The 27730-nt window shown below is 44.8% G+C and overlaps 1 protein-coding gene across 1 annotated transcript in view; it reads left to right on the top strand.

The window, feature by feature from the left end:
- The window catches only part of LOC117742059 (ankyrin-2-like), a 98366-nt gene that overhangs the window by 18599 nt on the left and 52037 nt on the right, over positions 1–27730 (top strand). Inside the window, exons 3-36 of the mRNA XM_034549349.1 lie at positions 5423–5521; positions 6239–6337; positions 7292–7390; positions 7500–7685; positions 9266–9364; positions 9776–9874; positions 10117–10215; positions 10359–10556; positions 10884–10982; positions 11091–11189; positions 11319–11417; positions 11611–11808; positions 11910–12008; positions 12188–12286; positions 12527–12724; positions 12972–13070; positions 13497–13595; positions 13683–13781; positions 13881–13979; positions 14111–14183; positions 15071–15197; positions 15341–15419; positions 15513–15616; positions 16062–16097; positions 17018–17242; positions 17978–18132; positions 18349–18560; positions 18648–18855; positions 18961–19057; positions 19155–19383; positions 19523–19648; positions 19769–19891; positions 20000–20032; positions 20137–20158. Coding sequence (XP_034405240.1) covers positions 5423–5521; positions 6239–6337; positions 7292–7390; positions 7500–7685; positions 9266–9364; positions 9776–9874; positions 10117–10215; positions 10359–10556; positions 10884–10982; positions 11091–11189; positions 11319–11417; positions 11611–11808; positions 11910–12008; positions 12188–12286; positions 12527–12724; positions 12972–13070; positions 13497–13595; positions 13683–13781; positions 13881–13979; positions 14111–14183; positions 15071–15197; positions 15341–15419; positions 15513–15616; positions 16062–16097; positions 17018–17242; positions 17978–18132; positions 18349–18560; positions 18648–18855; positions 18961–19057; positions 19155–19383; positions 19523–19648; positions 19769–19891; positions 20000–20032; positions 20137–20158 — 4114 coding nt within the window. The remainder of the gene's footprint in view (positions 1–5422; positions 5522–6238; positions 6338–7291; positions 7391–7499; positions 7686–9265; positions 9365–9775; positions 9875–10116; positions 10216–10358; positions 10557–10883; positions 10983–11090; positions 11190–11318; positions 11418–11610; positions 11809–11909; positions 12009–12187; positions 12287–12526; positions 12725–12971; positions 13071–13496; positions 13596–13682; positions 13782–13880; positions 13980–14110; positions 14184–15070; positions 15198–15340; positions 15420–15512; positions 15617–16061; positions 16098–17017; positions 17243–17977; positions 18133–18348; positions 18561–18647; positions 18856–18960; positions 19058–19154; positions 19384–19522; positions 19649–19768; positions 19892–19999; positions 20033–20136; positions 20159–27730) is intronic.

Below are 27730 nucleotides of genomic sequence, written 5' to 3'. Positions count from 1 at the left end.
AGGGTTAGTAATGTGCAATGGAGAGAGCTACAATCCCTCCCCCCCTCTTCCCTCGCACCACACCCTCTCTTCCCTCCAATCTTGGCTGGATTTGACCAGTCCACGTCCCTCTGTCAGCTGCTCTTACCCCCCCCTCACCCAGATTCCTCAGAGGAGTGGGGGATTTGGGAAGGTGCAAAATACTTCCGCCTAGATCTCTGCACAGCTGCCCCCCCCCCCCCCCCCCCCCCCCTCGGCCCCCCTGCCTTGTGTATGTCACTGTGATTTACACAGTAGTCACAAGGTAGCTTAAAGGGGCACGAGGATAGTGCCTACGTGGGTCTCCTCATACTTTGTCTCATTGCCATTGGCCTTTTTTCATTCTCAGCTCAATAGCAACCATTTATACACACGGCTGTAATTGGTTGTCAGACAGGAAGTGGCAACTGCCCACTCATTTGTTGTCATGGGCACCAGGGTTTTGTTTTGTGTATCAAGAGGGAAGCCTAAATATTCAGGGCTGTGATTCTACACACACACACACACATTCTCTCTCGCGCTCTCTCTCTCTCTCTCTCTCTGCCTCACACACGCACACACACACTCTCACACTCACACAGTCTCTCTCTTTCTCTCTCTGCCTCACACACACACACACACACACACACATTCTCTCTCGCGCTCTCTCTCTCTCTCTCTGCCTCACACACGCACACACACACTCTCACACTCACACAGTCTCTCTCTTTCTCTCTCTGCCTCACACACACACACTCACACAGTCTCTCTCTTTCTCTCTCTGCCTCACACACACACACTCTCACACTCACACACACACACTCATACTCACATACACCCACACCCACACAGTCTCTCTCTTTCTCTCTCTGCCACACACACACGCACACTCACACACTCATACTCGCACACATGCACACACTCATACTCGCATACTCGCATACACACACACACACACTCACACTCATACTCATACTCATACTCACATACACACACACACACACACCCACACAGTCTCTCTCTCTCTTTCTCTCTCTGCCACACACACACACACACACACACACAGTCTCTCTCTCTCTTTCTCTCTCTGCCACACACATACACACACACACACACACTGCAACAGGAGAGCCTTGCCCTTCATAGTATCTGTCAGATGATCACATTCAAGCCCTTTTCAAGTGCCCAAAAATGCGAGTGACATTTTCATATATATCCCAGTGATGCTCTCACTTTGTGCGTCTGTGTGTCTGTGTGTGTCTTTGTGTGTGAGTGTTTCTGAGAGACAGAGAGTGGCCACTATCCTGTAATACAGTAGACGTAATGTATTGGGGAGGTAAATACCTCTCGGTCACTTAACTGCCGCTCAATTTCCTCGATTAACTCGTCACTCGGCTCTCACTTAATTGCCTGTTAAATTCAGAAATTGACGGGGCACATATTCAGGCTGTGTTGCGTTCACGCCGATGGCGGCAGGTGTCCCAGATTTGATTCCATTTGAAGGAGATACAATCTTCCACAACCACCAGAGTGATCGTAGGAGGCCCAGTTGTTGAGTCAAAGGTCTCATGTTACCTGCGATTAGCAGCAACATCGCTCCTAAGGAGACCAGTGGATTAAAATCATGGCAGTGGAAAAGCACTCAGAGCCATAATCTGTAATAGTTCTGTCGGCATCGAGCGCCTGATGAGAGCCCCGACCGTCATGAAATGATACCAATCTTTTAAAATGTGCGGCCTCGTAACTGGAAGTAACAATCAACTAATCTGCAGTGACTTTAAAATGAAGGTTTGTATGAGTACGAATTGGAGTTTTGTCAGTCAGCTGTTTAAAAATATCAGCGCAGTGTTATTACTTGGATAAAATGATCATTAATAATGAGTTTGGTAGTTCACGTATGAAGCGGGTGAACCTTTGGTATCGATAACACAAAAAATAACACAAAGTCATTTTCTATGCAGATGATATTTGTCTGCTGCAAGCAAACCAGAAACTGAAGGGACAGATAAAAAAAACACTGTTGATCGTTTCCTTTTTACTTATATGAGGATATACAATTTGAAGTCCGAAGCTATTTCTTGATAATAAATTAGGTCCTCTGAGTATTCGTAGTAACTGGCATTTTAAATAGTTTCCATCTGGATTCTAGTTTTGGGGCGTGATGATCACCAAAGTATTGGAAAGTATCAAACTTAATACCTCCTGTTCCAGAAAATGTAAAATATTCTCCCTAAGATCAATGATATAACACTCCTCCACTCCTTGGTGGATTTAACAGAGCCATACAGGCGGCAGTAGAGGAGGTGGTCTGGGATCCTCTCACTCAGTTATCTACATAAAAAGTATCAGAGACCTGAGCTCTGGGGTAGCATTGGAGAAAGAGCTGTTCACGATGCAAGCTGTATTTACTCAGACAGGAAGGGGTGGCTTTTGCATAGCTGGTGTATATAGCTGATATATGACATATCCATCAATCCCCAAACTATGAGGGTGTTAAGCTCACATGGGAAAGAAAGGTGTGGGAGCCTGAAGGAAAGCGGTACCTTCATGGTACTCCGTAGCCCGAGACACGCAGACACTCCTCATTTAATTTAGAATAACGAGTAGGAATTACTGGACTCCAACAAAAATGTCAAGGTTGGAGCTTAGGGAGGATGAAAGCTGTTGGAATTGCAACAGAGAAAGGGGCACGTTGCTATATGAATACAAAATGGTACACGGCTATTGCCAGACATATCAACAGCAGACTGGAAGGGGTCTATTGAAGGTCCGACTGCCCCGGCCTTATGCATATTGGGCATCTTAAGAACGGAGAGACCTTAATGATGTTTTATCAGCATTGTTTTTCCCGTGATCACACAAGAACGTTACATCGTGGCCGCCTCGCGTTCGCCGCCTGCGGACCGGTTCGTTTCCATGCCCTCACAATGAAAGACTTCCCCCTCTAATCTACCAGAACGCTAATCCTCGGTGAGTGATATTACTCTTTTAATCTGCACGCATTTACATTATTTCCTCTCTCTCCCTCTCTCTCTCTTTTGGCCTATAAAACAAACACCAAATGTAGGTGACAATTTATTACCACGTGTGATTATAACAAAGGTCGGAGGTCAAAGGGACGTGAATGTTAATCTGCGTCGTCGGACGGGGCTCAACGGCGACCCCTCATGCCAGGAAGGCGCCACAAACTGCCAGGGATCACTGCGTCGGGCTGGACGTCCATTAGCTAAATGAAGCTTTCGCTTGCAGCTCAGAGGGAAAGGAGAGTTGGATCAGCTCGTGCGACATGGGGCGGAGTGTGTGCGCGAGTCGGCTGTGGGCGTCGCTCGCCGGAGACGGGATCGAGGCTCGATAATAGGATTGCATCATTCTTGCGAGCGCAATATTTCAGGAGCGAATGTTCAAACCAAAACAAAGAGGTTCTCGTCTCACATTTGGAGGTAGTGTCCTCCCTCGCCCGTTGATTTATGATTTACTGGAGCGATGACATTAGAAGCGTTGGCATCGTGACCTCACAAACCCAATGAATATTTCTCCATGGGAGAGAATGGCGAGCATCTCCAGCTTCGGTGCGACCACGCCCAGTATTTGTTTCTTCAAGCAGAAATGGTTAAAGATGTTCTTTGCTGTTTCTGCCTCTGTTCTTTGTTGTCATAAATTACAATAGTATGGCAGGTTATTGTACATTGTGACTTAATGATACACTTATTATTTGGAAAAAATAACTAAAAACAGAAAGATTGGAAAGCTACAAATAGGCTGTAATTGTAACATGTATCGCATGAAATATATATATATATATATATATATTCCTCTATGATTTCACTTGAAACTGTTCATTTTGCACTACAGTTCGTAATTGAATGAAAACGTTTATTTATAGTAGTTTCATTTCTAAAAACATTTAATCGACACCGGAGTTTGAAAAAAAATTAAATAGATTTTAAAATAGTAATTTCAAAAATAGTTTATTTCATATAGATTATTTATTTATTGAATTACAGGCTGTATCGAGATATGAAAAAGACCTACGTGGTCTTATATTGGTTGTTTATGAACTTTTTAAGACATATGGCTCTCATTCTTACCCTTTTCAAGCCATGGCGGAGACACACTTGATCATACTTTGGCCTCTTATGAATGCCCACTTTTTCTTTTCTTTTTTCTCTTTGAAAGGTTGACATTTTCAGCAGCTTCTAAATGTGTTCCATGTTTGTGTGTGTGTATGTGTGTATGTGTTCTAGCCTCTGTGACTGTGCAGAAACATGACACCCCCTTTGGCTGTTTGGCATTTGACAACTAAGAGGGAGAGTGTGTGTGCACGTATTTGTGTGCGTGCATGCGCGCTGTACGTGCGCGAGGCAGGGAAGGAGGCAATGATAGAGGTGTAAGCAACATAACGGCTCCTCGTTTACATCAGTGCCACGAGAGCGTTGAGAGCCAGGAGGCACAGTTCTCCTCTGTAACCCATCTGATAGAGTCGGCAAGGCGGGGAGAAGGAGCCAGGCAGACCCAGAAGCTTGGATCTGGGGGGGAGGGGGGAAGGGGGTGGCGTGGGGTGCTCGAGGAAGGAGGAAAAGTGATGGTTGGAGCTCCCATCACTTCTAAATCCACCTTAAAGCACCATTTCAAAAAGGCAAAAGAAAGTTTTTGGAAGGGAACTGACAAGAAGGAAAAGAAGGTAGAGAGAGAGAGAGAGAGAGAGAGAGAGAGCAGGAAACCTGAAGTTCAAAACCAGGTCACAGTTTAAGATACTCTGAGGGTTTCAGAGAGACACGGCACAGGATGGACGAAGACGAGGACCAGGTGAATCATCCTTGTGTGTGTGTGTGTGTGTGTGTGTGTGGGGGGGGGGGGGTCATACATGTCGCTTGTTGTTGTTTATGCTCTCCTCCTCTGCCGCTCCCCAGCGTGTAGCTCATGTCCTGATGGATCGGAGAGGCCTTTGGATGCAATGCTGGCGGTAAACCTGCCTTCAGGGGGGAAAAATCGAACTCTGCCGTATTTCCTCTAACTGACACAACCTCCAGAGTACTTTGTCTGGGCGACTGTGGCTCAGCTGTCCTTCAGTCAGACGGTTCGATCCCCCCGGCGCCGATAGTCCGTGTGCCCCCCCCCCCCCGCAGGCTGTGCCGTCTTGGGTGTGAATGTTGGATTCAGGACCTGATGGGCAGGTGGCTCCTTGCGTGGTAGCCTCTGCCATCAGGGTGTGAGCGGGTGAATGACGACGCGTCGTGTGAAAAGCGCTTTGAGTGGTCGGAAGACTAGAAAAGCCCATTTAGCCCATTCAGTCTCGTGTTTAAGCGGCTGGATGTTGGGTCTCCCAAAGCATTTTAGGGAAAAAAGCATCTTTTATTTATTTACTTTTGCGTTTGTTTTGTGGAAAGCCTGACGTTGGCGGTGTCCTCCTTGTTTTTCTCTCCAGAACGGCCTCAACGCGCTGCACCTGGCGGCGAAGGAGGGACACATGGACTTAGTGGAGGAGCTGTTGGAGAGAGGAGCGCCCGTCAACTCTCCCACCAAGGTACACGTCGACGCCACGTCAACGATTGGGATCTTTAGCCCCTACACAGGGAGGGGGGGGGGGGTCTTTCTAAAAGAAAGGAGGACGGGATGATAGTGATAGCTGGGTGGCAGATGGAGAAGAGGGAGATGAATGGGGAAGCAGTGCCCGTGAATATAAGTAATACAGGGTGGCGTCGGTTCTACATAAATCGCTGCCTCTCTCTCTCTCGGAATCGTGAAACTCGATTCTCGAGGGCGGCGGTGGGCCTGAGGGTGATTTAAGAGGGATGAAGTTACGTTGCACTTTCATACGCTCCCGATTTTTCATTTGCGTCGACGCTACGACGGCATTTAGAATCAGTCCCAGTGCATCCCCTGGATTTCCATGTTGTGCCTTTACTGGGAAGGACGCGGCGGAATGAGAGCGAGTGTGAAAGGGGAAGCTGTGACTCCGCGGATGTCTAATGTGTCCGGCTCTACAACGACAGCAGCAGTAAACACCCCGCTGCCCATGTCCTTGGATTGACGTGAATGTGTCCTTTGGTATTAATCAGTCAGTAACAATTGAAAATATAAACGGATGTGTGTTAGCAAATGTGTATCAGATGTTTGCGCCTCTTTTGAGAAGCTGTAAGGCCTTTATACCCACACGGGATGCACACTCCCCCGCTGGCATCAACCCTGTCTTTTTTTCCTCTCTCTCTCTCTCTTTCTCTCTCTCTCTCTCTCTCTGCAGAAAGGAAACACTGCCCTCCATATCGCCTCGTTGGCCGGGCAAAATGAAGTAGTCCAACTACTGGTGAAGAGAGGAGCCGACGTCAACTTTCAGTCACAGGTGAGAAAGCGTCGCATTGGAAAATGTGCACCGCACCAACTGAAACCCTGCAGAATATGATCGTGAAGCATATGATCGTGCAGCATATGATCGCGCAGCATATGATCGCGCAGCATATGATCCTGCAGCATATGATCGTGCAGTATATGATCCTGCAGCATAGGATCCTGTAGCATATGATCCTGTAGCATATGATCCTGCAGCATAGGATCCTGTAGCATAGGATCCTGTAGCATATGATCCTGTAGCATATGATCGTGCAGCATATGATCCTGTAGTATATGATCCTGCAGCATATGATCCTGTAGCATATGATCCTGCAGCATATGATCCTGTAGCATATGATCCTGCAGCATAGGATCCTGTAGCATATGATCCTGTAGCATATGATCGTGCAGCATATGATCCTGTAGCATATGATCGTGCAGTATATGATCCTGCAGCATAGGATCCTGTAGCATATGATCGTGCAGCATATGATCCTGTAGCATATGATCGTGCAGCATATGATCCTGCAGCATATGATCCTGTAGCATATGATCGTGCAGCATATGATCCTGTAGCATATGATCGTGCAGTATATGATCCTGTAGCATATGATCGTGAAGCATATGATCGTGAAGCATATGATCGTGCAGCATATGATCCTGTAGCATATGATCGTGAAGCATATGATCGTGAAGCATATGATCGTGCAGCATATGATCCTGCAGCATATGATCCTGTAGCATATGATCCTGTAGCATATGATCGTGCAGCATATGATCCTGTAGCATATGATCGTGCAGCATATGATCGCGCAGCATATGATCGCGAAGCATATGATCGTGCAGCATATGATCGCGCAGCATATGATCCTGCAGCATATGATCCTGCAGCATATGATCCTGCAGCATATGATTGTGCATTATTACGCTTGTGCAAGTTCCGGTCTGTGTGCGTTTGCCTCCACAGAATGGCTTCACGCCGCTCTACATGGCCGCCCAGGAGAATCACCTGGAGGTGGTACGATACATGTTGGAAAATGACGGGAACCAAAGCATTGCAACGGAGGTACGAACGTCCCCGTTTTCCTTTTTTTGCTTTTTCCTCTAAATTGATTGTACTCACTTTTTTTTTTTTCTCTCTCTCTCTCTCGTTTGTTCTCCTCCGCTTACCCCAGGACGGCTTCACTCCGCTGGCCATCGCCCTCCAGCAGGGCCACAACTCGGTGGTCTCTCTGCTGCTGGAGCACGACACCAAGGGTAAAGTCCGCCTGCCGGCGCTGCACATCGCCGCCCGCAAAGACGACACCAAGTCGGCGGCGCTGCTGCTCCAGAACGACCACAACGCCGACGTCCAGTCTAAGGTGAGGGGCGGGGCTGAGCCGACGGAGGGAGGGGAGGGGTTGGGAGAAGTGGTGGAGGCGGAGTCCCGAGATGGGATGGACGGGTGGGGGGCGGGGAGGGAAGTGCAATTACAAAATACGGGAGAGGGAAGTGTGTGATGATAATGCATCGGAGCAAATGGGTCATTTTTCATGTCGACAGTTTTATTCATTTGATAGATTTTTTATTTTTCTTGCCTGACGTGTAGAAATATGATCATGTTAATGGACAGAGCCTCCCTCAGAGGGTTTTGTTGTTTGCCTCCACGTCTTGTTTCTTTTCCGTTTGTGTGACCTTACGAACTCACCCTGCGTTTGATTCTTGTGATAAACCCTTTTCCATAACAACCCTGCATCCTATCCCCCCCCCCCCCTCCTCTCTCTCTCTCTCTATGCGTCCCAACCAGATGATGGTCAATAGAACCACGGAGGTACACAGACTCTATGACCTCTTCATTTAATTCCCTTTGTTTGTCACTTCTCCTGACCATCTTTCAGCTTTGTCCTGAACCTTCCCTCGTGTACCTGAAGACGCCCTGCATGACATAACGATGTGCCATTTAATACGAACGCATGCAGCTGACGATGCCGTGCCACACTCTCCTGCATGGCTGACAGCGAAATACATTGTGTTGTATCAACAGATCCCCAGAGAATGTTAGTTTACTGCATTTCAATGATGTATTCATTTTATTTATTTTTCAAATGTCGAAGTGCTGAATCTTATGTATTTAAAATGTATTAGCGTTAGAGATTTCGATACTCGAACGAAACACTTGACAGATCACATTTCACTCTTTTTCATTCACTGCTTCTTCTGTGCATAACCTGCAGCATGTGTACCTGACAGCGCATTGTTTTTACTCTCTGAAACACGTTGTTGATCTTTAAGTTAACTCTGTTTCTTATTAATTAAATTGCACCATGTCTATCAGAATGGGAAGGTAAGGAGTGAACCCACTTAACTGTGTACTGTAGATATGTAGTTTTATTTATATCTATATATCTATATATATATATATATATATATATATACATATGGCTCATATATAAATGTCCATTTGTCCGTCCAAGCAGATACACATGGTGTGTAGTTGCTTTGTGTATTTTAGCTTAGTTTTAGTTTTTGGTATTTAAAAACCAAAGTGCTTCGATTTTATTTATACTTGTTTTGGGTGTTTTTCAGTATGCATGGCAGAATTGCAGTTTTCTTGCATGCATGCATGCATTATGTATTGCCTGTGCTATTTTAGGGGGGTATGCTAATTATTTTATGCTCCTTTTTTTTTGTTTTACACCAGATGTGTGTAGTTTCCTTTTTTTTTCAGCATGAGGCATCAGTAGAGGTCGGTTTCTTTCTGGTAACCGCCACAGGACAAAATCCGACCGTGTCGTTCATGCGTTCTTTTATTCTTTCTGTCTTTTCATGTCATGTCATCTTACTCTTCTGTTGCAACTCTTACTTTTTTCCCCTCACCTGCTTGCGGTTCCTTCCTTTCTTTTTTTGCTGTTTTTCTTTCCCTTTCCTGCTCACTCTCTCTCTCTTTGTCCGTCTCAAACAGAGCGGGTTCACCCCTCTGCACATCGCGGCTCACTACGGCAACGTGAACGTCTCCACCCTGCTGCTGAACAGAGGAGCCGCCGTGGACTTCATGGCCAGGGTATCGCCCCCATTTTAACAAATCAAGACATTTTTCACTGCTGCTGTCTACTAAAACTTAACGTGTGTGTTTCCACCTGAAGGCTTGCAGAGCAGTGTGTTTAACATGGACCACTGAACTTTCCCTTTTTAATGTCAGCCCTTATTGGCAGCATTTCTACCTTCCTGGCCTGTCAAAGGTTGCATTCTTGAGATTGGTCCACGAAGTTCGCTTCAGGGTCTTTTAGATGCAGTTGGTGTAACTGTTTGATACTCTACTCAGAAGCAAACATATTAAAACCATGCAAACAATTATTAAGACAGATTGTAATACGTTGTGATGCGGAACTGGAATGGGATTTAAATATTTTTACTGTGCACGATTATAAATATTTCTGGTTTACTCTTTTTCCGCCCTTGCCTGCCCTCTCAGAATGGGATAACGCCTCTCCATGTGGCCTCCAAGAGAGGCAATACCAACATGGTGGCCCTGCTGTTGGACCGAGGGGGTCAGATAGATGCCAAAACCAGGGTGAGACTCTTATTTACAGCCTGGACATTAGCTCTTATAGCCTCCACTAATGACTGCTTAAAGGGGCACCCTAAATCAAAAATACACGTTTTCCCTCATACCCGTAGTGCTATTTATCAATCTAAATTGTTACTGCCTAGTTTTGGAGTGAGCGATGTCGGCCTTCTCTTGAATACATGTTATTATTATATTTATATTAACACGTTTGCGTCTTTGTCTGTGCATGTGTGATTGCCCCGCAGGACGGCCTGACCCCCCTGCACTGCGCAGCCAGAAGTGGCCACGACCCAGCACTGGAGATTCTGCTGGACAGAGGAGCTCCCATCTTAGCCAGAACCAAGGTAGCATATGCATATTGCTGGATCAGCCACAATGTTTCACCTAAAAAAGCACTTTAATATATTTTGCCCGCGTTCTTCTGCGCCTTTTGCCGATCACATTTCTGACCCCTTGCATCGACCCCGTCGCTGTCCTCCTCGCACAGAACGGGCTGTCGCCGCTGCACATGTCGGCCCAGGGAGACCACGTGGAGTGCTTGAAGCTCCTGCTGCAGCACAAGGCCCCGGTCGATGACGTCACACTGGACTACCTCACAGCGCTGCACGTCGCGGCTCACTGCGGCCACTACCGAGTCACCAAGCTGCTGCTGGACAAGAAGGCCAATCCCAACATCAGAGCTCTGGTAGGGGGTTCACGCACATGTACACATGCAGGTAGACGATGCAGGGCGAGGGAATGATTCCCATAATATAATATAATTCTCATTCGTAGGACACGAGGCCATTACCCGACAGGGGAAAAGAAGTCCGACGGTCATACTGGGAATTTACTGATCACTTAGCAACAACTAGTTCATTCATTCTGCATTACTTACTTCGTAAATGCTCCTGACAAGCGGCAGATTACCTGTGAGAATCTGAATATGGGGCGATGACGTAACAAAACTACATTTCCTCCTCCGTAGATGTGGTATTTCTGATCAGTTTCTCTTCCTCTCTCTCTCTGCCAGAATGGGTTCACTCCTCTTCATATCGCTTGCAAGAAGAACAGGGTGAAGGTGATGGAACTGTTGGTCAAATACGGAGCCTCCATTCAGGCCATTACTGAGGTGAGACACTCAGACCGGCACCTGTAGATACGGAACACTTGACCTGTGTGGAACGTTGCACCTTATGCCTCTCTCTCTCTCTCTCTCTCTCTCTCTCTCTCTCTCTAGTCTGGCCTGACGCCCATCCACGTAGCCGCCTTCATGGGCCACCTCAACATCGTTTTGCTTCTGCTGCAGAACGGAGCGTCTCCTGACGTCCGTAACATTGTGAGTACTGGCAGATCGTTTGGTTCAGCTCTCTTGTCGTCGGTAGTCATAGTTACGGCACGAAGCAAGCAGCTTTAGTAGCATTTACAGCATCTTGAGGCTCACAAACGTCCTGTCTCTGCACGCCAGCGGGGTGAGACGGCCCTCCACATGGCAGCACGAGCGGGTCAGATGGAAGTGGTCCGCTGTCTGCTGAGGAACGGCGCGTTGGTGGACGCCATAGCCCGGGTGAGTTGGCCGTCGCATCCTCACAGTTAATCGCTCTTGCCTTTGCGTTTATCGCAAACGAGCAATATTTCATCCAACCGGCTGGCGCGCGCACACCCACGGGGGTCACGTCGCCCGCCTCGGCTTCCGGCTGCAGTCTTTTTGTAACACGACTTGCCTCGACCCGTCTCTCTCTCTGCCGTCTCAACCACAGGAGGACCAGACTCCCCTCCACATATCGTCCCGTCTGGGGAAAACCGATATTGTCCAGCTGCTGCTGCAGCACATGGCTCACCCGGACGCCGCCACCACCAACGGCTACACTCCGCTCCACATCGCAGCCCGGGAGGGCCAGTTGGAGACCGCCGCCGTGCTGCTGGAGGCCGGAGCCTCACACTCGCTGGCCACGAAGGTGAACACACGCACATGCAACAGATTTAAGATTCGTACACAGACTCACAAACATTCACGCAGGTTTGGACACAAACCTCTCCTCCTTCTTTACCCCCACAGAAAGGATTCACTCCATTACACGTAGCAGCTAAGTACGGAAGCCTCGATGTAGCAAAACTCCTCCTTCAACGCAAAGCTCTCCCTGACGATGCTGGCAAGGTGAACAGAAAACCTGGATTATTTCTACACATTGTTTGAATAGAGACCAAGTGTGAGGTTATTCCAGGGCTGTCGTGTCTCTGAAATACACTCGATATAGAGTAGAATAGAACAGGAGGACAACACTCAACACATCATCAAGGTTTTCCCTCATTGAATCAAATCCTCACCTCTTTCAGAATGGCCTGACTCCGCTGCATGTGGCGGCTCATTATGACAACCAAGAAGTAGCTCTGCTGCTCCTGGATAAAGGGGCATCGCCTTATGCCACTGCAAAGGTTAGTACGCCAGGCACGCGCTCACATTGTGTGTGTGATCGAGCCCTGCGTTCTACTTTTAGTCTGAACCATATTACAGCAAGATGCTGTCGGTTATTTTGCATTGAGCGGACGCCGAATGCCTGATGTATTCTTGATGTTTTTAGCTGCACCTGCTGGTTTTAGGCTGAGTTTTGAACCCATCTGGAGTGACCTTTTTGTTCCCGGGCACCTAACCGTTCCCACTTTCTCACTCTCCAGAACGGATACACTCCTCTCCACATCGCCGCCAAAAAGAACCAGACGAACATCGCGCTGTCGCTGCTGCAGTACGGAGCGGAGACCAACGTTCTGACCAAGCAGGGGGTCAGCCCTCTGCACCTGGCGGCCCAGGAAGGACACGCCGAGATGGCCGGCCTGCTGCTGGGCAAGGGAGCTCACGCCAACAATGCCACCAAGGTCTGTCAGACAACGCCGTTGTGTTCTCTCATTTTCACCGGACAGAAGCGTAGAAACGCTTGTTGTTAATCTTGCAGCCGTTGAGGATAATCAACAGGGCTTTTTTTTTTAAGCAGTGCCCCGATAGCTGCATGTATGATTTACAAATCAAGGGATTCACCAAGGTAGTTAAGACAACAACAACAACAACAACAACAACAACAACAAAAAAGAAAGGAATACAACTCCTGTGCTTTGTCTGTCACAGGCCGGACTGACGCCACTGCATCTCGCAGCCCAAGAGGACCGAGTCAGTGCAGCAGAAGTGCTGGCCAAACATGACGCCAACCTGGATCAGCAAACTAAGGTACAAACACACACACACTTGAATGTAACCACTAGTTACAAATGATGTGATTTTACAGAAGTGGAGACAAGGATTTCATATATTGGTGTTGTACGCGCTGGCTATTTAAAGGGAGTCCCCCAGGTGTGTTATGGAGCATAATCTGTATGCATTTGCTGCAGGGGGTCGTGTTTACTGGCTGCTTTTACAGGAAATGTGACGAAGCTCAACACATATATATACATATTCAGCATGGCTGCCACCTGCTGGCTGTAAGGAAGCATGACAATATCTACTATCATTAAGAGTTCGACGCTTTCATGTCTGTTGGTTGCTTTATATCCGCAGCTACTCCAGAAACAAGGAAAACGAAGCAGGTGAATTTGGAAAGAACAATCTTTTTTGTCACCTTTTTTATTGTCCACATCCTCTCTACTGTTTCTTCAGCTCGGATATACCCCTCTGATAGTGGCCTGTCACTATGGAAACGCCAAGATGGTGAACTTCCTGTTACAGCGAGGCGCCAGCGTCAACGGCAAAACCAAGGTAGAGTTCAAATGTCGAAATGCCGGAAACGCTGATCGCTCTGAAGTCTTGTGTTATTCCAGTGATGCGATCTTTTTCCTTCTGTAGAATGGATACACACCCCTTCACCAGGCAGCGCAACAAGGGAATACGCACATCATCAATATGTTGCTACAACATGGCGCCAAGCCCAACGCTATGACAGTGGTAAGAAGAAAAGCATGTCTTGAATAAAAATGTAAAAAAGACAAAATGAGTCATCTTTCTTTTCGGTCACATGAACACCATCTCTCTCTGTGTTTTTAGAATGGAAACACTGCCCTGTCTATCGCCAGGCGTCTGGGCTACATCTCTGTAGTGGACACACTGAAAGTCGTCACCGAGGAGGTCATCACTACCACAACGGTAAGCTTGTGGTACCTCTGGACTCCACATCTGGAACCGGTAGGTTTTGTCCAAATGCTTTCCAGAAAAAAGGAATGAACTTTTCTCTATTTGGGTTGTGTCTCCTTCCCCCATGGCTGTGATCCCGTCAGACGGTCACAGAGAAACACAAGCTCAATGTTCCTGAGACCATGACTGAGATCCTCGATGTGTCTGATGAAGAAGGTGAGTTACTTTAAACTGAAAAGCAAAAATAAATAAAACAAAGAGTTATCCTTTTTGCAGAGAAGAGGGACTGGCTCACGATTTAGAGGCTATACCTTGATCATAACTCAAAACTGACCTTGGGTAAAACATGCTAGCTCTCTTTCTCTTTGTTCAGTAGTCATGAATAGCCGAGCATTGTGGGTGATGTAGTTTTGCAGCCGTGGGTCTTAAAGCTGTATGTTTCATAGCTTTGAGGCTGGAAGACGAGCCATTATCTGAGATGTCTGTGGAGCTGGATGGTACAGCAAAATGTCAGCCTGGTGTGGACTTTATATGAGTATAGTGCGCAGTATTGCATTCGCTAAAAACATGAATTCTCGAGCCTTTTACTCAAAATCCATGATTGCTTCTAGAGTGTACAGAATGTACATTTTATTTATCGAATTTTTAATGAGAAGATCATCCCTGATCTAATGTTGGCTGTGCTTTAATGCGATGGTGGACACTAACTGCACGACGTGTTGTGATGATTATGGATAATTGAGGAATACACCGGTTTAGTAATGCTGACCTATGCAAAAGGTCTTCAGAACCTTCAGCGTTTGGTTGCACTAAGCTCCGCCCTCTGGTTGCAAAGACATCCAAGTGGATGGTCGATTGGTTTGTGGACTAACAAACTGAAGATGCATTTGTGAGTCCCACTACAGCGCTCTAATGCTTGTCTTGTACGTATGGTTTATTCTGAGGAGTGAAAGCTGGTGTTTTGCACATTTGGTGAAATCGGCCCCCGAGACTGGAAGTCTTCAGATGATTCAATGAGCCTCAGGATTTTATAAAGGAACCAGGACTTCCTGGTCAGGTGGACCATTTAAGCCTTTTTCATGCTTCTCGTCTTGGTTGCCCAGGCGAGGACACCATGACGGGTGATGGAGGGGAGTATCTGAGAGCGGAGGATCTCCGAGAACTGGGAGATGACTCTCTGCCGGGACACTACCTGGACAGCTTCAGCTACATGAGCCACAACCTGGACAGGTCACGAACAACATGCACACACACACACACATACACACACACTCACACTTAATAAAAAATGACAGCGCACGTGTAAAGCAGGCCTGCCGTGATGCACATGCAAACATTTCAAAAAAGACAAATGCAACCTGCTTCTCCAACAGGCCGCAGCACACTCCCATTCACCAAAGCTTCTGTCAGAGAGAGGGAGTTCTCATCGAAGACATGCTTACAAGCCACCAGGTGAGGACAAAGCAATTCATAAAAAGTGTGCGGTTGTCATTTTGTTGGTTTTACATTTGACAAACCCAAACTGGCCTGCTGGTCGCTCTGTAGGTGTCAGCGCTGTCTAAAGAACACGATAAGGACTCCTTCCGTCTGAGCTGGGGCGCTGAGCACCTTGATAATGTGGTGCTGTCCTCGAGTCTGCTGCATTCTGGGTACACACACACACACACACAACATTCACACACACAACATCCACACACACACGCACACACACACAACATTCACACTGTTTCTAAATGTATAAATGACACTAAAGATGCTCATGTATTCTTGAATTAGAGACTCCATCTGTCACATGCAGGAGTCACCCCTGAATCATTCATTTTTTCACTCCTTCACATCTGTATTTTCTACACTTTTATTTTTATTTTATCTCTGCTGCTTTGTCTTTTTCTGTCTCTCGTCTGGTTTCTCTCACTTTTACTTATTCTTTATTCTCTTTTTCTCCTTTTTGTTTGTTTGGTTGCCTCTTTGTGCACTTTATTGTCTTGTCTTGGTTGTGTCTGTGATTGTGTGTGTGTGTGTGTGTCTGTGTGTGTGTGTGTGTGTGTGTGTCTGTGTGTGCGTGTGTGTGTGTTTGTTGTATTCTGCTTCTAGCCGTTCCTCTCCGTGCCTAGACCATGACAACAGCAGGTGATACTCTTTATTCTTTATTTTGGTTACTCTCTCTTTCTTCTCTCCTCCGTGCCCGTATCTGTTTTCTTCTCATTCCCATCCTATCTGTCCGCATGAATTCATAATGCACTTCACATTTCCAGAGTTCAGGTTTTGTTCACTAGAGATGTTCTAACCAAGTTGATCTGACTCCTTTAATCTGGAGCATCTAGAGACCTAATATACTATTCATATTTTTCCACCTTATATAATAGCACTATATATTGAGAATAACGAAGCACAGCGGGGTGTTTATGACAGCTGGATTAAAATGTGATAGTCCTGAAAGAATAAGGCTGGTATTAGTCTTTTTTTCAATTTTTATTATAGTCAAAAAACAAAAAAATCCCATTAAAGGGTTTAAGTCATTTTTCTTCCCTATCTGTAGCACAGAAACCCAAGGCCCATTTAAAATATATAGTTCTATTTTAAAAATGGCTCAGTAATTTCCTAAAACAAGCAGTAAAGCACTGATCTTGCAATTTTACTCTGGACATCTTTAAGTTAACGCGTGTTAACATTTCATACAGTAACCTTGATTATTACTGAAAGCACTTGCTTGCCTGGAGATGCCGAATATTTGATACATATTTGCACCCTAAAACACAAGATTATCCGGAAGTAATCTTGTTCAACGCCCTCCTCTTTGCTTGCCTGGCTTGCAAATCCAATGCAAATGAAACTGGAAAGACAAATGGACTGGAATGAAATGTAATCCACTGCGATATGTTTGTTATATCAGAACTGAATGATATGAAGATCGTTTCTTTCTTAATGCAATGGCATTTGCTTCGCCTGCATGGAGGCTCACGGTCAACAGAAGTATTGCATTTATTAAACACCAATCTTAAAAAAGAAAAAGAATGATTGTATTTCTTGCCGGACCCTTTTATTCTCAGCTTCCTGGTCAGCTTCATGGTAGATGCCAGGGGCGGGGCCATGCGTGGTTGCCGTCACAACGGCCTGCGAATCATTGTGCCGCCGAGAAAGTGTTCTGCACCCACGCGGGTGACATGCAGGCTGGTAAAGAGGCACCGGCTGGCCTCCATGCCCCCTATGGTGGAGGGGGAGGGGCTGGCGGGTCGCATCATTGAAGTGGGACCTACTGGAGCCCAGTTCCTGGGGTAAGTGTGTCTATACCACACACGTGTGTGTGTGTGTGTGTGTGTGTGTGTGTGTGTGTGTGTGTGTGTGTTGATACTGTTGTGTGGTGTGTTCATACTTTCTTCTTCATTCCCCCCCCTGTGCTGCGCACGGATCAGTAAGCTCCACCTCCCCACAGCTCCGCCCCCTCTAAATGAGGGTGAGAGCCTGGTCAGTCGCATCCTGCAGCTGGGTCCTCCAGGAACCAAGTTCCTCGGGTAGGACCATGGGTGGGGGACACCCTACCATCCCGGAAGTGGTTACATACTCACCCATATTTTTTCCAGTGTCTTCCCCAGATTTTTTATTTAATTATGGTTTTCCATGTAATTATATTTATGAGTGCCTTTTTTTCTCGTTCTTTTGTTCCCTCCTCTGTTTCTTGGTACAATCAAAGGTCAAGCCTCTGACTGAAATCCCCCAACCCTTGTGTTGTTGCGTTATCCTCATGCTTTTCCTCAATAGTACCAATGGATTCTGCTCCTGATGTGGAATGTTTTTTTCTCGTTGTGTTTAATTTTTTATTATTTTATGAATATGTTTTTTTTAATAGGCATGAAACCCCTGCTGTTTTTAAACTAAAATTTGAAAATGGTGTTCTTTTCTTTCTTTCTTTTTTTGCATAAATCAACCCAGACATCTTATTATTTCCGATTAAAGCCTCCAAATACTTTTTGACAAATTTGTGTTTGACTTTTCCTCGTCACCATCTGCAGGCCCGTGATTGTGGAGATCCCCCATTTTGCAGCCCTGCGGGGAACAGAGAGAGAGCTGGTGATCTTGAGGAGTGAGACAGGAGAGAGCTGGAGGGAACACCACTGTGACTTCACCGAAGAGGAACTGAACCAGATACTTAACGGCATGGATGAAAGTACGGGATCTTATCTAGACTGGGACGCTAACCAAGGGTTGTCGAGAGGGGTTGATAACCTGCAAACAATACACAAAAACACAGCGGCACGGAGTGTGATAACATTAAGCCATGGGGAAGTAATGAATGAAGGAAAAACACGGGAACAATCTTTTACACTTGAAACTTCATGCTCCAAACAAAATGATTCATACTCAATATTTCTACTCTTCTCAGAACTTGATTCTCCCGAGGAGCTTGAAAAGAAAAGAATATGCCGCATCATCACCCGAGACTTCCCGCAGTATTTTGCGGTGGTGTCGCGGATAAAGCAGGACAGTCATTTGATTGGACCAGAGGGCGGGGTCCTCAGTAGCACTCTGGTGCCCCAGGTCCAGGCTGTCTTCCCCGAGGGAGCCCTCACCAAGAAGATCAGAGTTGGGTTACAGGTACGTGCAGTGCATACTTCTTGTTTCATAGTTCAAAGTTACGGCAAACGATGAAGTCCTGTTCCCGCACACTGCACGTGGTCCCAGGCTCAGCCCATTGATGTCGAGGTGGTGAGGAAGATCCTTGGTAACAAAGCCACGTTCAGCTCAATTGTCACATTGGAGCCAAGAAGGAGGAAGTTCCACAAGCCAATCACGATGACGATCCCTATTCCCAAGAGCTCCAATAGTGACGGGACAAGCGGAGTATACAGCGGGGAGACCCCCACCCTACGTTTGCTTTGCAGCATTACAGGTAAGTACGGGGAATAATCAACCCTCAATATATCATTTTAGTTTTCTATAAATATAAATAACGAGCGTGAAAGGTTTGGGAACAAATCACGCGTCTGTGTTTCAGGTGGAACCACTCCCGCCCAGTGGGAGGACATAACCGGCTCCACGCCTCTCACCTTTGTTAACCAATGCGTGTCCTTCACCACAAACGTGTCGGCGAGGTCAGTTCTCCCAGTGTTTCTGAAGTGGCCGTCACAAAGAAGCTTAACACGTTCTTGATGTGGGTGATTTGACTAAACATGTCCGTCGTATCCCTAGGTTCTGGCTGATAGACTGCAGACAGGTCCAGGAGTCTGTTAGTTTTGGCTCTCAGCTGTACAGAGAGATCATCTGTGTTCCATACATGGCCAAGTTTGTCATCTTTGCCAAGACGCTGGACCCCATCGAGGCCCGACTGCGCTGCTTCTGCATGACGGACGACAAGATGGACAAGACCCTGGAGCAGCAAGAGAACTTCACGGAAGTTGCCCGGAGCCGAGATGTTGAGGTGGGGTACAAATTACAAGAGGGGAAAAAGGAAAAGAGTGTATAAAGAAGGATAGACGCATATTGTGGGAACAAGTGTAGTTTGAGGTCCATGGCGCTTTGTTTGAATCAAGAAAGCGGCTCTCCATATCCACACACAGGTGCTGGAGGGAAAACCCATATTCGCTGACTGCTTTGGAAACCTGGTGCCTCTAACCAAGAGCGGCCAGCACCACGTCTTCAGCTTCTTTGCCTTCAAAGAGAACCGACTGGCCCTCTTCATCAAAGTATGACTACACATTGGAAGAAAATGTCTGAAATGTCTACTTGTTTACTCAGAATGACGATACATGTATGTGAAAATATCTGTAATTAATAGAGTGACTTGTTGTTCAATTGATGGACAGATTAGAGACACGGCACAGGAGCCATGTGGTCGCTTGTCCTTCACCAAGGAGCCACGCACATATCGTACACTCAACCACAATGCCATCTGCAACCTTAACATCACTCTCCCGACATACTCAAAGGTTAGTTTGAATACATCTCAGTTTGTGTTCACATCACAGTAGTGCATTCTTTTTAGTTGCGTTGTATAACTGCATTGTTTGCTTTCTCTGTTTTATTCTTCTCTTCAGGAGTCTGATTCAGACCAAGATGCAGATGATGAGGTAAAGAAATAGTTACTTGATACAGTACCCTAACAAAGGGAAAGACGATGTCATAATTAGGTTGGAGCTAACTATGCTTTTTTTAAATCTTTTTTTCTTTGCAGAGCGAGAGGAGTGACAAGAAATGTAAGCTAAACTCTTGTTTTGTGTCTCATGTTATCGTGTCAAACATTTTTTGAATTTCACAAATCTTTCAGAAATGTACTCGATCATTTGAGACATTTCGCAATACATTTTATAATGGTTGGTGTGTCTGTACTGAGGGTGCCACTAGATACATATTTTGTCAAATACAACACAATCTAAATTGGAGTCACATCACTTAACATAAGACTATAAAGGTTGTAAAGTATTAGTTTAGAAATATATACACTGATATGCACTGATATATGTTACTTTTCATTTGGATTAACCCTGCTCTCTTATTTTGCTCTACTAACACTGTATTGTTACTGGAAGCTATGCTATGGCTGATGTACTCTGCATTTCCCTCACTCTAAATCCCACTGACTTTCTCCCACCCATAACATTTTCTATACAACCTTCTTCTTTTAATCATAAATGTAGGTCAAAATAATACTTTTTATTCAAATACGCTCTAAATTACTTTGATTTTCAAGGTATTCATGTTGAAATGTCATCTTGTTGTGATATCATTTTGTTTTGTGGTAATAATAGGCAGTATGAAAAGTATTCATTTTGACCACTCATTTTCTATCATACAATTCATTTAACATTTCTACCAGTGGCATTGTACAGAAATAATTGACAAACATAATTGTGTTTGTTCTTTTTAAGCCTGTTGATTTATTGTTGATTTAATTTGTATTATCACTTATTTTATATGAATTTGGCATCTACTTTCATTTACCAACATTTCCGAGTTGCTTTCACTCATTCATCGAGTTGTACTCCAAATCAAATTCCTATTCACATTTTTTACATGATTGTCACTATTTCTTATCTGTAGGTGAACTTATAGTGCAATAATGTCACACAGCAGTAATTCATTAGGATATAACATCATTTACTTATTTGTAAGGAAAGTCTTTTACTTTCCTTACAAATACAACTTATTTTAAAACTTTAAAACTCACCATCTAGTAACCGGTAACAAAGACATATTGCTTGATATTATTAACTTACTTCACACCTCCTTCTATTAAAAACCTTATTGGTTTGTATTCAAATTTAATTATGCTTTCTGTGTTTTTAAACTTTAATTTGTTGGCAGACATGACTCTTCATGTTAGCAACAATCTTGAGAAGTTTTGTTTGTCTGTTATCCTTAATTCATGTCCCTTTGTTCCATTTGTAGATATCTCTGTTTTCTTCAGTTCTTTTTGTATATTCTCTTGTAGTCAAACAAATTTGATTGATATTATTCTTGCCCATATTCTACCTGTTTTGTTACTCCTCCTGGCTTTGCTTCTGCTGTTGCTGCTCTTCTCCCCTCCAAACTCCTCTGGATCACTGTGTCATCTTCTTTTTGGTCTTCTTTTCAAGACTTCCTTCTCCTCTGCCCTGTCATTCTTCTCCATACTCTGTGAACTGAAGATGGATTTTTGATCACATTGTCTTGATCACAGTTTTCTGATGTCTCTCTTTCCCACTTCATTTGTCCCTTATGTTCTTTACCCTTTTTGGTTATGAAACTTTTTCAATTGAAGATGATGAGTCTGAATCAACTGAGACATTCTCCCTGAGAGCTAACCAACCTCTCGACCCTGCAACTCTTGCAAGCCCGGACCTTCTCTCAGACATGTCTGACATCCGATCATCCACTGTTTCAACTGCAGAGCAAATGGAGCACTTATTATATGAAGAGAGAGCTGGAGCTAGAGGGTTGGACGAAAAAGAGCCTTTGACCATTGTGTTCAAAGACCGGTTGGAAAAGGTTGAAGGGATTCAAAGACGTGGGATGAATGAAAGTAGACAGGTACAAGGACAAGTACAACAACATGATGCTACAAAAGAGAAATGGAGTTCACTCTCTGAGACCAAGTCTGTTGAAATAAAGTATTCCCCTGTCGAAGAACCAGTCTTTCAGGAGATTTGCATTGAGGGGAAGACTTCAAGTAGATCTGCCACAGAGGTCAGAGACATGACAGGCATGGTCTCACACCTCAGCATTGACATGGACCAATACCTTGAGCAGAGCCCTGTATCGACATGTGGTTCTCTAGAAGACCATGTCCAAGATACATTTGAACAGGTTATTATAAAGCGTGACGGCAAACAACGTCCCCCAGATATCAAGAAACCTATTAGAAAGAAACTTAGAGACAGAGAGCGTTCTGGATGTAGTAGCTCTGAGGGTGAGCTGGAAAGGATGAGCTCTGATGAGTCTTTAGATGGCGATGTTGTTCTCAAGGAGAGTGCTCTTTTACCCACCACAGTTATGGATCCTCCAGCTTCTCCTACAGTGGTTGAAACACCTATAGGATCAATAAAGGACAGACTAAAAGCTTTACAGAACAAAGTTGAGGAGGAGGGGATGAACAAAGATACTCAGGAACCAATTCCTCAGGCAAAATATTCTATTGCCAAAATTAAGAACGAGGCAGTAATGCCAGAACTTCCCAGAGTTCCCAAGTCCCCTACATCCCCCAGATCTCAGACAGAGAGATTAGAGGAGACTATGTCTGTGAAGGAACTGATGAGTGCATTTCAGACTGGACAGGACCCTTCAAAAAGTAAATCTGGCCTTTTTGAGCACAAAGCAGTGGCTTCTTGTATTTCAACATCGATATCTGAATCAGGAGATTCTGATCAGAAACAGAAGACAGAACAAAGTCCTATGCAGGAGGTAAACTCACAAACCCAAACTCAGAGGCTCACAAGTTTCTATCAAGAGAGTGATATCAACAAATCTGACAAAACAGATGTAGATGATCAACCTGTACGCCTAATTAGTGATAATTCGGAGGAATCCCAGTTTATTTCACATAGTGCTTCTTTTGGGAAGACAGTCAAATTTGCTGATACAATTCAATGTGACGACGGAATCCTTAGTCCACAGGCAGATGTGCCAGAAAAGGAGACTATGTCTGTGAAGGAACTGATGAGCGCATTTCAGACTGGGCATGACCCTTCAAAAAGTAAACCTGGGCTTTTTGAGCACAAAGCAGAGGCTTCTTCTTGTATTTCAACATTGATATCTGAATCAGGAGATTCTGATCAGAAACAGAAGACAGAACAAAGTTTCATGCAGGAGGCAAACTCCCGAACCCAAACTCACAAAACCAAACTCACAAGTTTCTATCAAGAGAGTGATATCAACAAATCTGACAAAACAGATGTAGATGATCAACCTCTAGGCCTAATTAGCGATTACTCGGAGGAATCACAGTTTATTTCACATAGTGCTTCTTTTGGGAAGACAGTCAAATTTGCTGATACAATTCAATGTGACGACGGAAGCCTTAGTCCACAGACAGATGGGCCACAAAAGGAGACTATGTCTGTGAAGGAACTGATGAACGCATTTCAGACTGGGCATGGTCCCTCAGAAACGAAAGCTGTCTCTCCTTGCATTTCAACATTGATATCTGATGAGATAAACATCATTAACCAAAATGCTTCGCAAGAGCCCAAATCCCAAATCCAAACTCAGAACCTCCCCATTTGCCATCAACAGGGTGATGTCGAGAAATGTGACAAAACGGACACAGAGGATCAGCCAGTGAGCTTAATCAGAGATAACTCAGAGGAATCCCTATTCATTTCAGATAGTGCTTCTTTTGGAAAGACTGTAACATTTGCTGATGAAGTTCAATGTGACGACAGAAGTTTTAGCCCACAGAGAGAGACTTCAAAGTTGTCAGAGACGGATAATTTGACCGTTAAGGAACTGATGAAAGCATTCCAGTCTGGGCATGGTCACTCAAAAACTAAAGCTGGGCTTTATGAATACAAAGCTGTTGCTTCTTCTTGTATTTCAACATCGATATTTGTAGATTCTGAAGAGATAGAGACAACTGAACAAGGTTCTGCAAAGAAGCCACAATCACAAACTCAGAATCTCACAAGTTTTCACCAACAGAGTGATGACAATGAATGTTACACAACAGACTTAAGGGATCGAACAGTGAGCTTAAGCAGAGATAACTCTGAGGAATCTCAGTTAATTTCAGATTGTTCTTATTTTGGAAAGACAGTAACATTTGCTGATACAATTCAGTGTGAGGATGAAAGCATTAGCCCACAGAGAGAGGCATCGGAGTTGTCAGAGAAGGAGACTACATCTGTTAAAGAGCTGATGAAAGCCTTCCAGGCTGGGTATGATCCCCCTGTATCTCAAGCTGAGCTTTATGAACACAATGGTATGGCTTCTTCCATTTCAACATTGATATCTGAATCAGGAAATTCTGAAGAGATACATACAACTGCACAAAGGACTGAGCTAAGTCCTATGCAGGAGTCAAGGTCACAAACCCAAACTCAGAGCGTCACAATTGTCTATCAAGAGAGTGATGTCAAGAAATATGACAAAACAGCCATAGAGGATCGACCAGTAAACTTAATCCCAGATGACTCTGAGGAGTCACCAATTGCAGATGGCGCTTATTTTGGAAAGACAGTGACATTTGCTGATACAGTCCAGTGTGAGGATGGAAGCATAAGCCCACAGAGAGAGGCATCAGAGTTGTCAGAAAAAGAGACTACATCTGTAAAGGAGCTGATGAAAGCATTCCAGACTGGGCAGGACCCTTTTAAAAGTAAAGCTGGTTTGGCTGAACATAAAGCCAGTGCTTCTTGTATTTCAACACTGATATCTGAATCAGTAGGTCCTGAAGAGATACAGACAACCGAACACAGTCCCACACACAAACCTAAATCTCAATCCCGAATACATAATGTCTCAATTGTACATCCCCAAAGTGAGGTTGACATATGTGGAACATTGGATTTAGAGGCTCAAACAATAAGCTTAACAAGAGATAACTCTGAGGAATTACAGCTAATTTCAGATATTGCTTATTTTGGAGAAACAATCAAAATTGATGATACAATTCAGTTTGATGATGTAAGCGTTAGCCCTCAGAGAGAAGAGCCAGAGTTGTCAGGAAAGAGCAGGGACAGGATGCAGTTAGATGAACCAGTCATGAGCACTGGTAGGAGTACATCTGAAGACCTACAGATCAGCCCTGATCGCCGACCTTCTGAGGACTTCAGTGCTGATATAAAGGCTGAGCTGGAAGACAGTCCTGAGTACCAGCTTTTCAAGCAGACTTCAAATCAGCTGGAGGCACCTGAGGAAACCATGGCTGATTCTGTTACAAATCCAGCATCCATTTCCAGTCCCTGTATAAAAAGTTATTTTGGGGAAGCTTCTCTTCTTGAGAATCAAATGAAAGATGATCTAAGTCCTGAGACGCCCACGCATGAAGGTATGGCTGAATCCTACAACACTAGTGTTGATATTAGGACCTCTCTTTCCAGCTCAGAGGAGAGCGAGATTTATGAAGGACTCACAATGACACATCAAATGCCGAATGAAATGCTTACTTACTCTCCTAGGAGAAAAGAAAACAACGTAATACTTTCACAGGAGGAGAGACTTCATGAAGCAAGCAAAGAAAGCACGACACTTGATGATGAAAGCAAACCATTCTTTACACAAACTGACACTGAAGTAACAGAAGTAAAAATCGGGGATCCACAACTTCAAGAAGTCCACATTGAGAAGAACACATCGAGCCAGGCATCCACTGCAGTAAAGGATATGTCAGGGATGTTGTCCTTAATGAGCAGTGAGTTGGATCAGTATCTAAACGCTAGGCCTCTGGCACGTCAGCCACCAGGAGAGGATGTTGTTCAGGAGAAATTTGAACAAACAATTGTACCAAAAGACAAAGATAAAGAAAATCTTGTATCTGATGAAAATAAAGGAGCTACAGCAGGTGGCACAACAAATGAAATAGATCATGCGCCAACAGAAGAACATCCAATTGCATGGAGAGGTGAAGAGGTAGAGAGTGAATTTAAAGAAGCCGAGGAAGTAAACAATACATCAGGGTTGTTGTCAGTCAACAACGACTTGAATCACTATGAAGAGGCTATGCCTGTGGCTTGTCGACCAATAGAGGAGGATAATGTGCAGGAGAAATTCAATATGTTTCCATCTTTCACTGATGAAAATGAAGGAGTGACAGTAGATGGCACAATACAAGAAACGGATCGTGCTGCAGTGGAAAGGAAGGGTGAAGAAATGGGGAGGGAATTCAAAGAAGCCAAAGTAACCATGAATGAAGAACTCCTAATGAAGGAAACATGGGTAGAGCGAGAGGCTTCATATCAGCCGTCTACAAAAGTAAAAGAGATATCAGGAATGCTATCGGTGCTTAACAGTGACGTCCAGGACAGGCCAGTGAAATGTACGCCTCCAGAAGAGGACGTTATCCATGAGAAATTTGAAGAAGTTAATCTCACCGAAATACAAAGGTCCTTCAGTGAGGAGCAAACAATAACAACATGTGAAAAAAAAACAAGAGTAGCTAGTTTTGATCTGGAGGATAATATAAGGGGGGAGACATATGAACAGACTGGTGTGGTTGAACTCAAAGAACTTACACCAAGTTCTTTACTGGAGACGTCATTCCAAGACGTTTGCATCGATAGAAGAATAGGCCATGAACGATCTACAACTGAGAGGGATATGTCAGGCATGATGTCATTTCTCAGTAGTGACTTGGATCTATATCTTGAGGAAAGGCCTGTGGCAATGCAATGCCACCCAGAAGAAGATGATCTAGTCCATGAGTACTACAAACAAGTTAGACTGACAAGTAGTGACTTAGACAATAAGGTAGATGTAGAGGCCAATAAACACATGGAGGCAGATGTAATTAGAGTTGCAGAATCGTCACCGAGTTCTGAATTGGAGACACAATTCCAAGAAGTTGTTATGGAGAGAAAGACACAGCAACAACAGTCTGCAACTAAGAGGGATATGTCAGGCATGTTGTCCCTGCTCAGTAGTGACTTAAATCAGTACTTAAAGGAAAAGCCAGTGGCAATTCAATGCCACCCAGAAGAGGAGGTAGTCCACGAGGCCTTTGAAGAAGTTATACTTCCTAAAGACACCAGCAGAGAAACTCCTTCATTGTCCCCTGAACATAAGATTATGTCACCGGATAAAAATGCAGACTTTGTGAACCTCAATAAAAAGGGAGCTATAGAGAGTGGATGGCAGACAAGTTCCCACGAAGATGATACACCGAAGAGTTTTTCATCTGAGGAGAGGGAGGCTAAAAACTCCCCATGTGCAGCGTCACATTTTGATGACTCAACTGATGTCATTAAAAAAGTTATTTTGATGAGCAGTAATTGGGATGATAATATAGGAGAAGAGGCAAATGAAGACATGCAGATCAACGTTGTTGGAGTCACAGAATTGTCAACCAGTTCTGTATTGGAGACACCATTCCATGAAGTTTGCATTGAGAGAAAGACACAGCAACAACAGTCTGCAGCTGAGAACGATGTGACAGGCATGCTGTCACTGCTCAGTACTGACTTAAATAAGTATTTCACGGAAAAGCCAGTGGTGATACATTGCCAGCCGAACGAGGAGGTAGTCCAGGAGAGCTTTGAAGAAGTTATACTTACAAAAGACACCAACAGAGAAACTCTTTCATTCTCACCTGAACATAAGATTATGTCTCCGGATAAAGATGCAGACTTTGCGAACTT

This window comes from Cyclopterus lumpus, chromosome 1, assembly GCF_009769545.1.
Source record: "Cyclopterus lumpus isolate fCycLum1 chromosome 1, fCycLum1.pri, whole genome shotgun sequence".
In the NCBI taxonomy this organism is placed as follows: Eukaryota; Metazoa; Chordata; class Actinopteri; order Perciformes; family Cyclopteridae; genus Cyclopterus; species Cyclopterus lumpus.
Note: the sequence above shows the minus strand (reverse complement) of the source record. Positions and strands in the feature narration are given on the sequence as shown.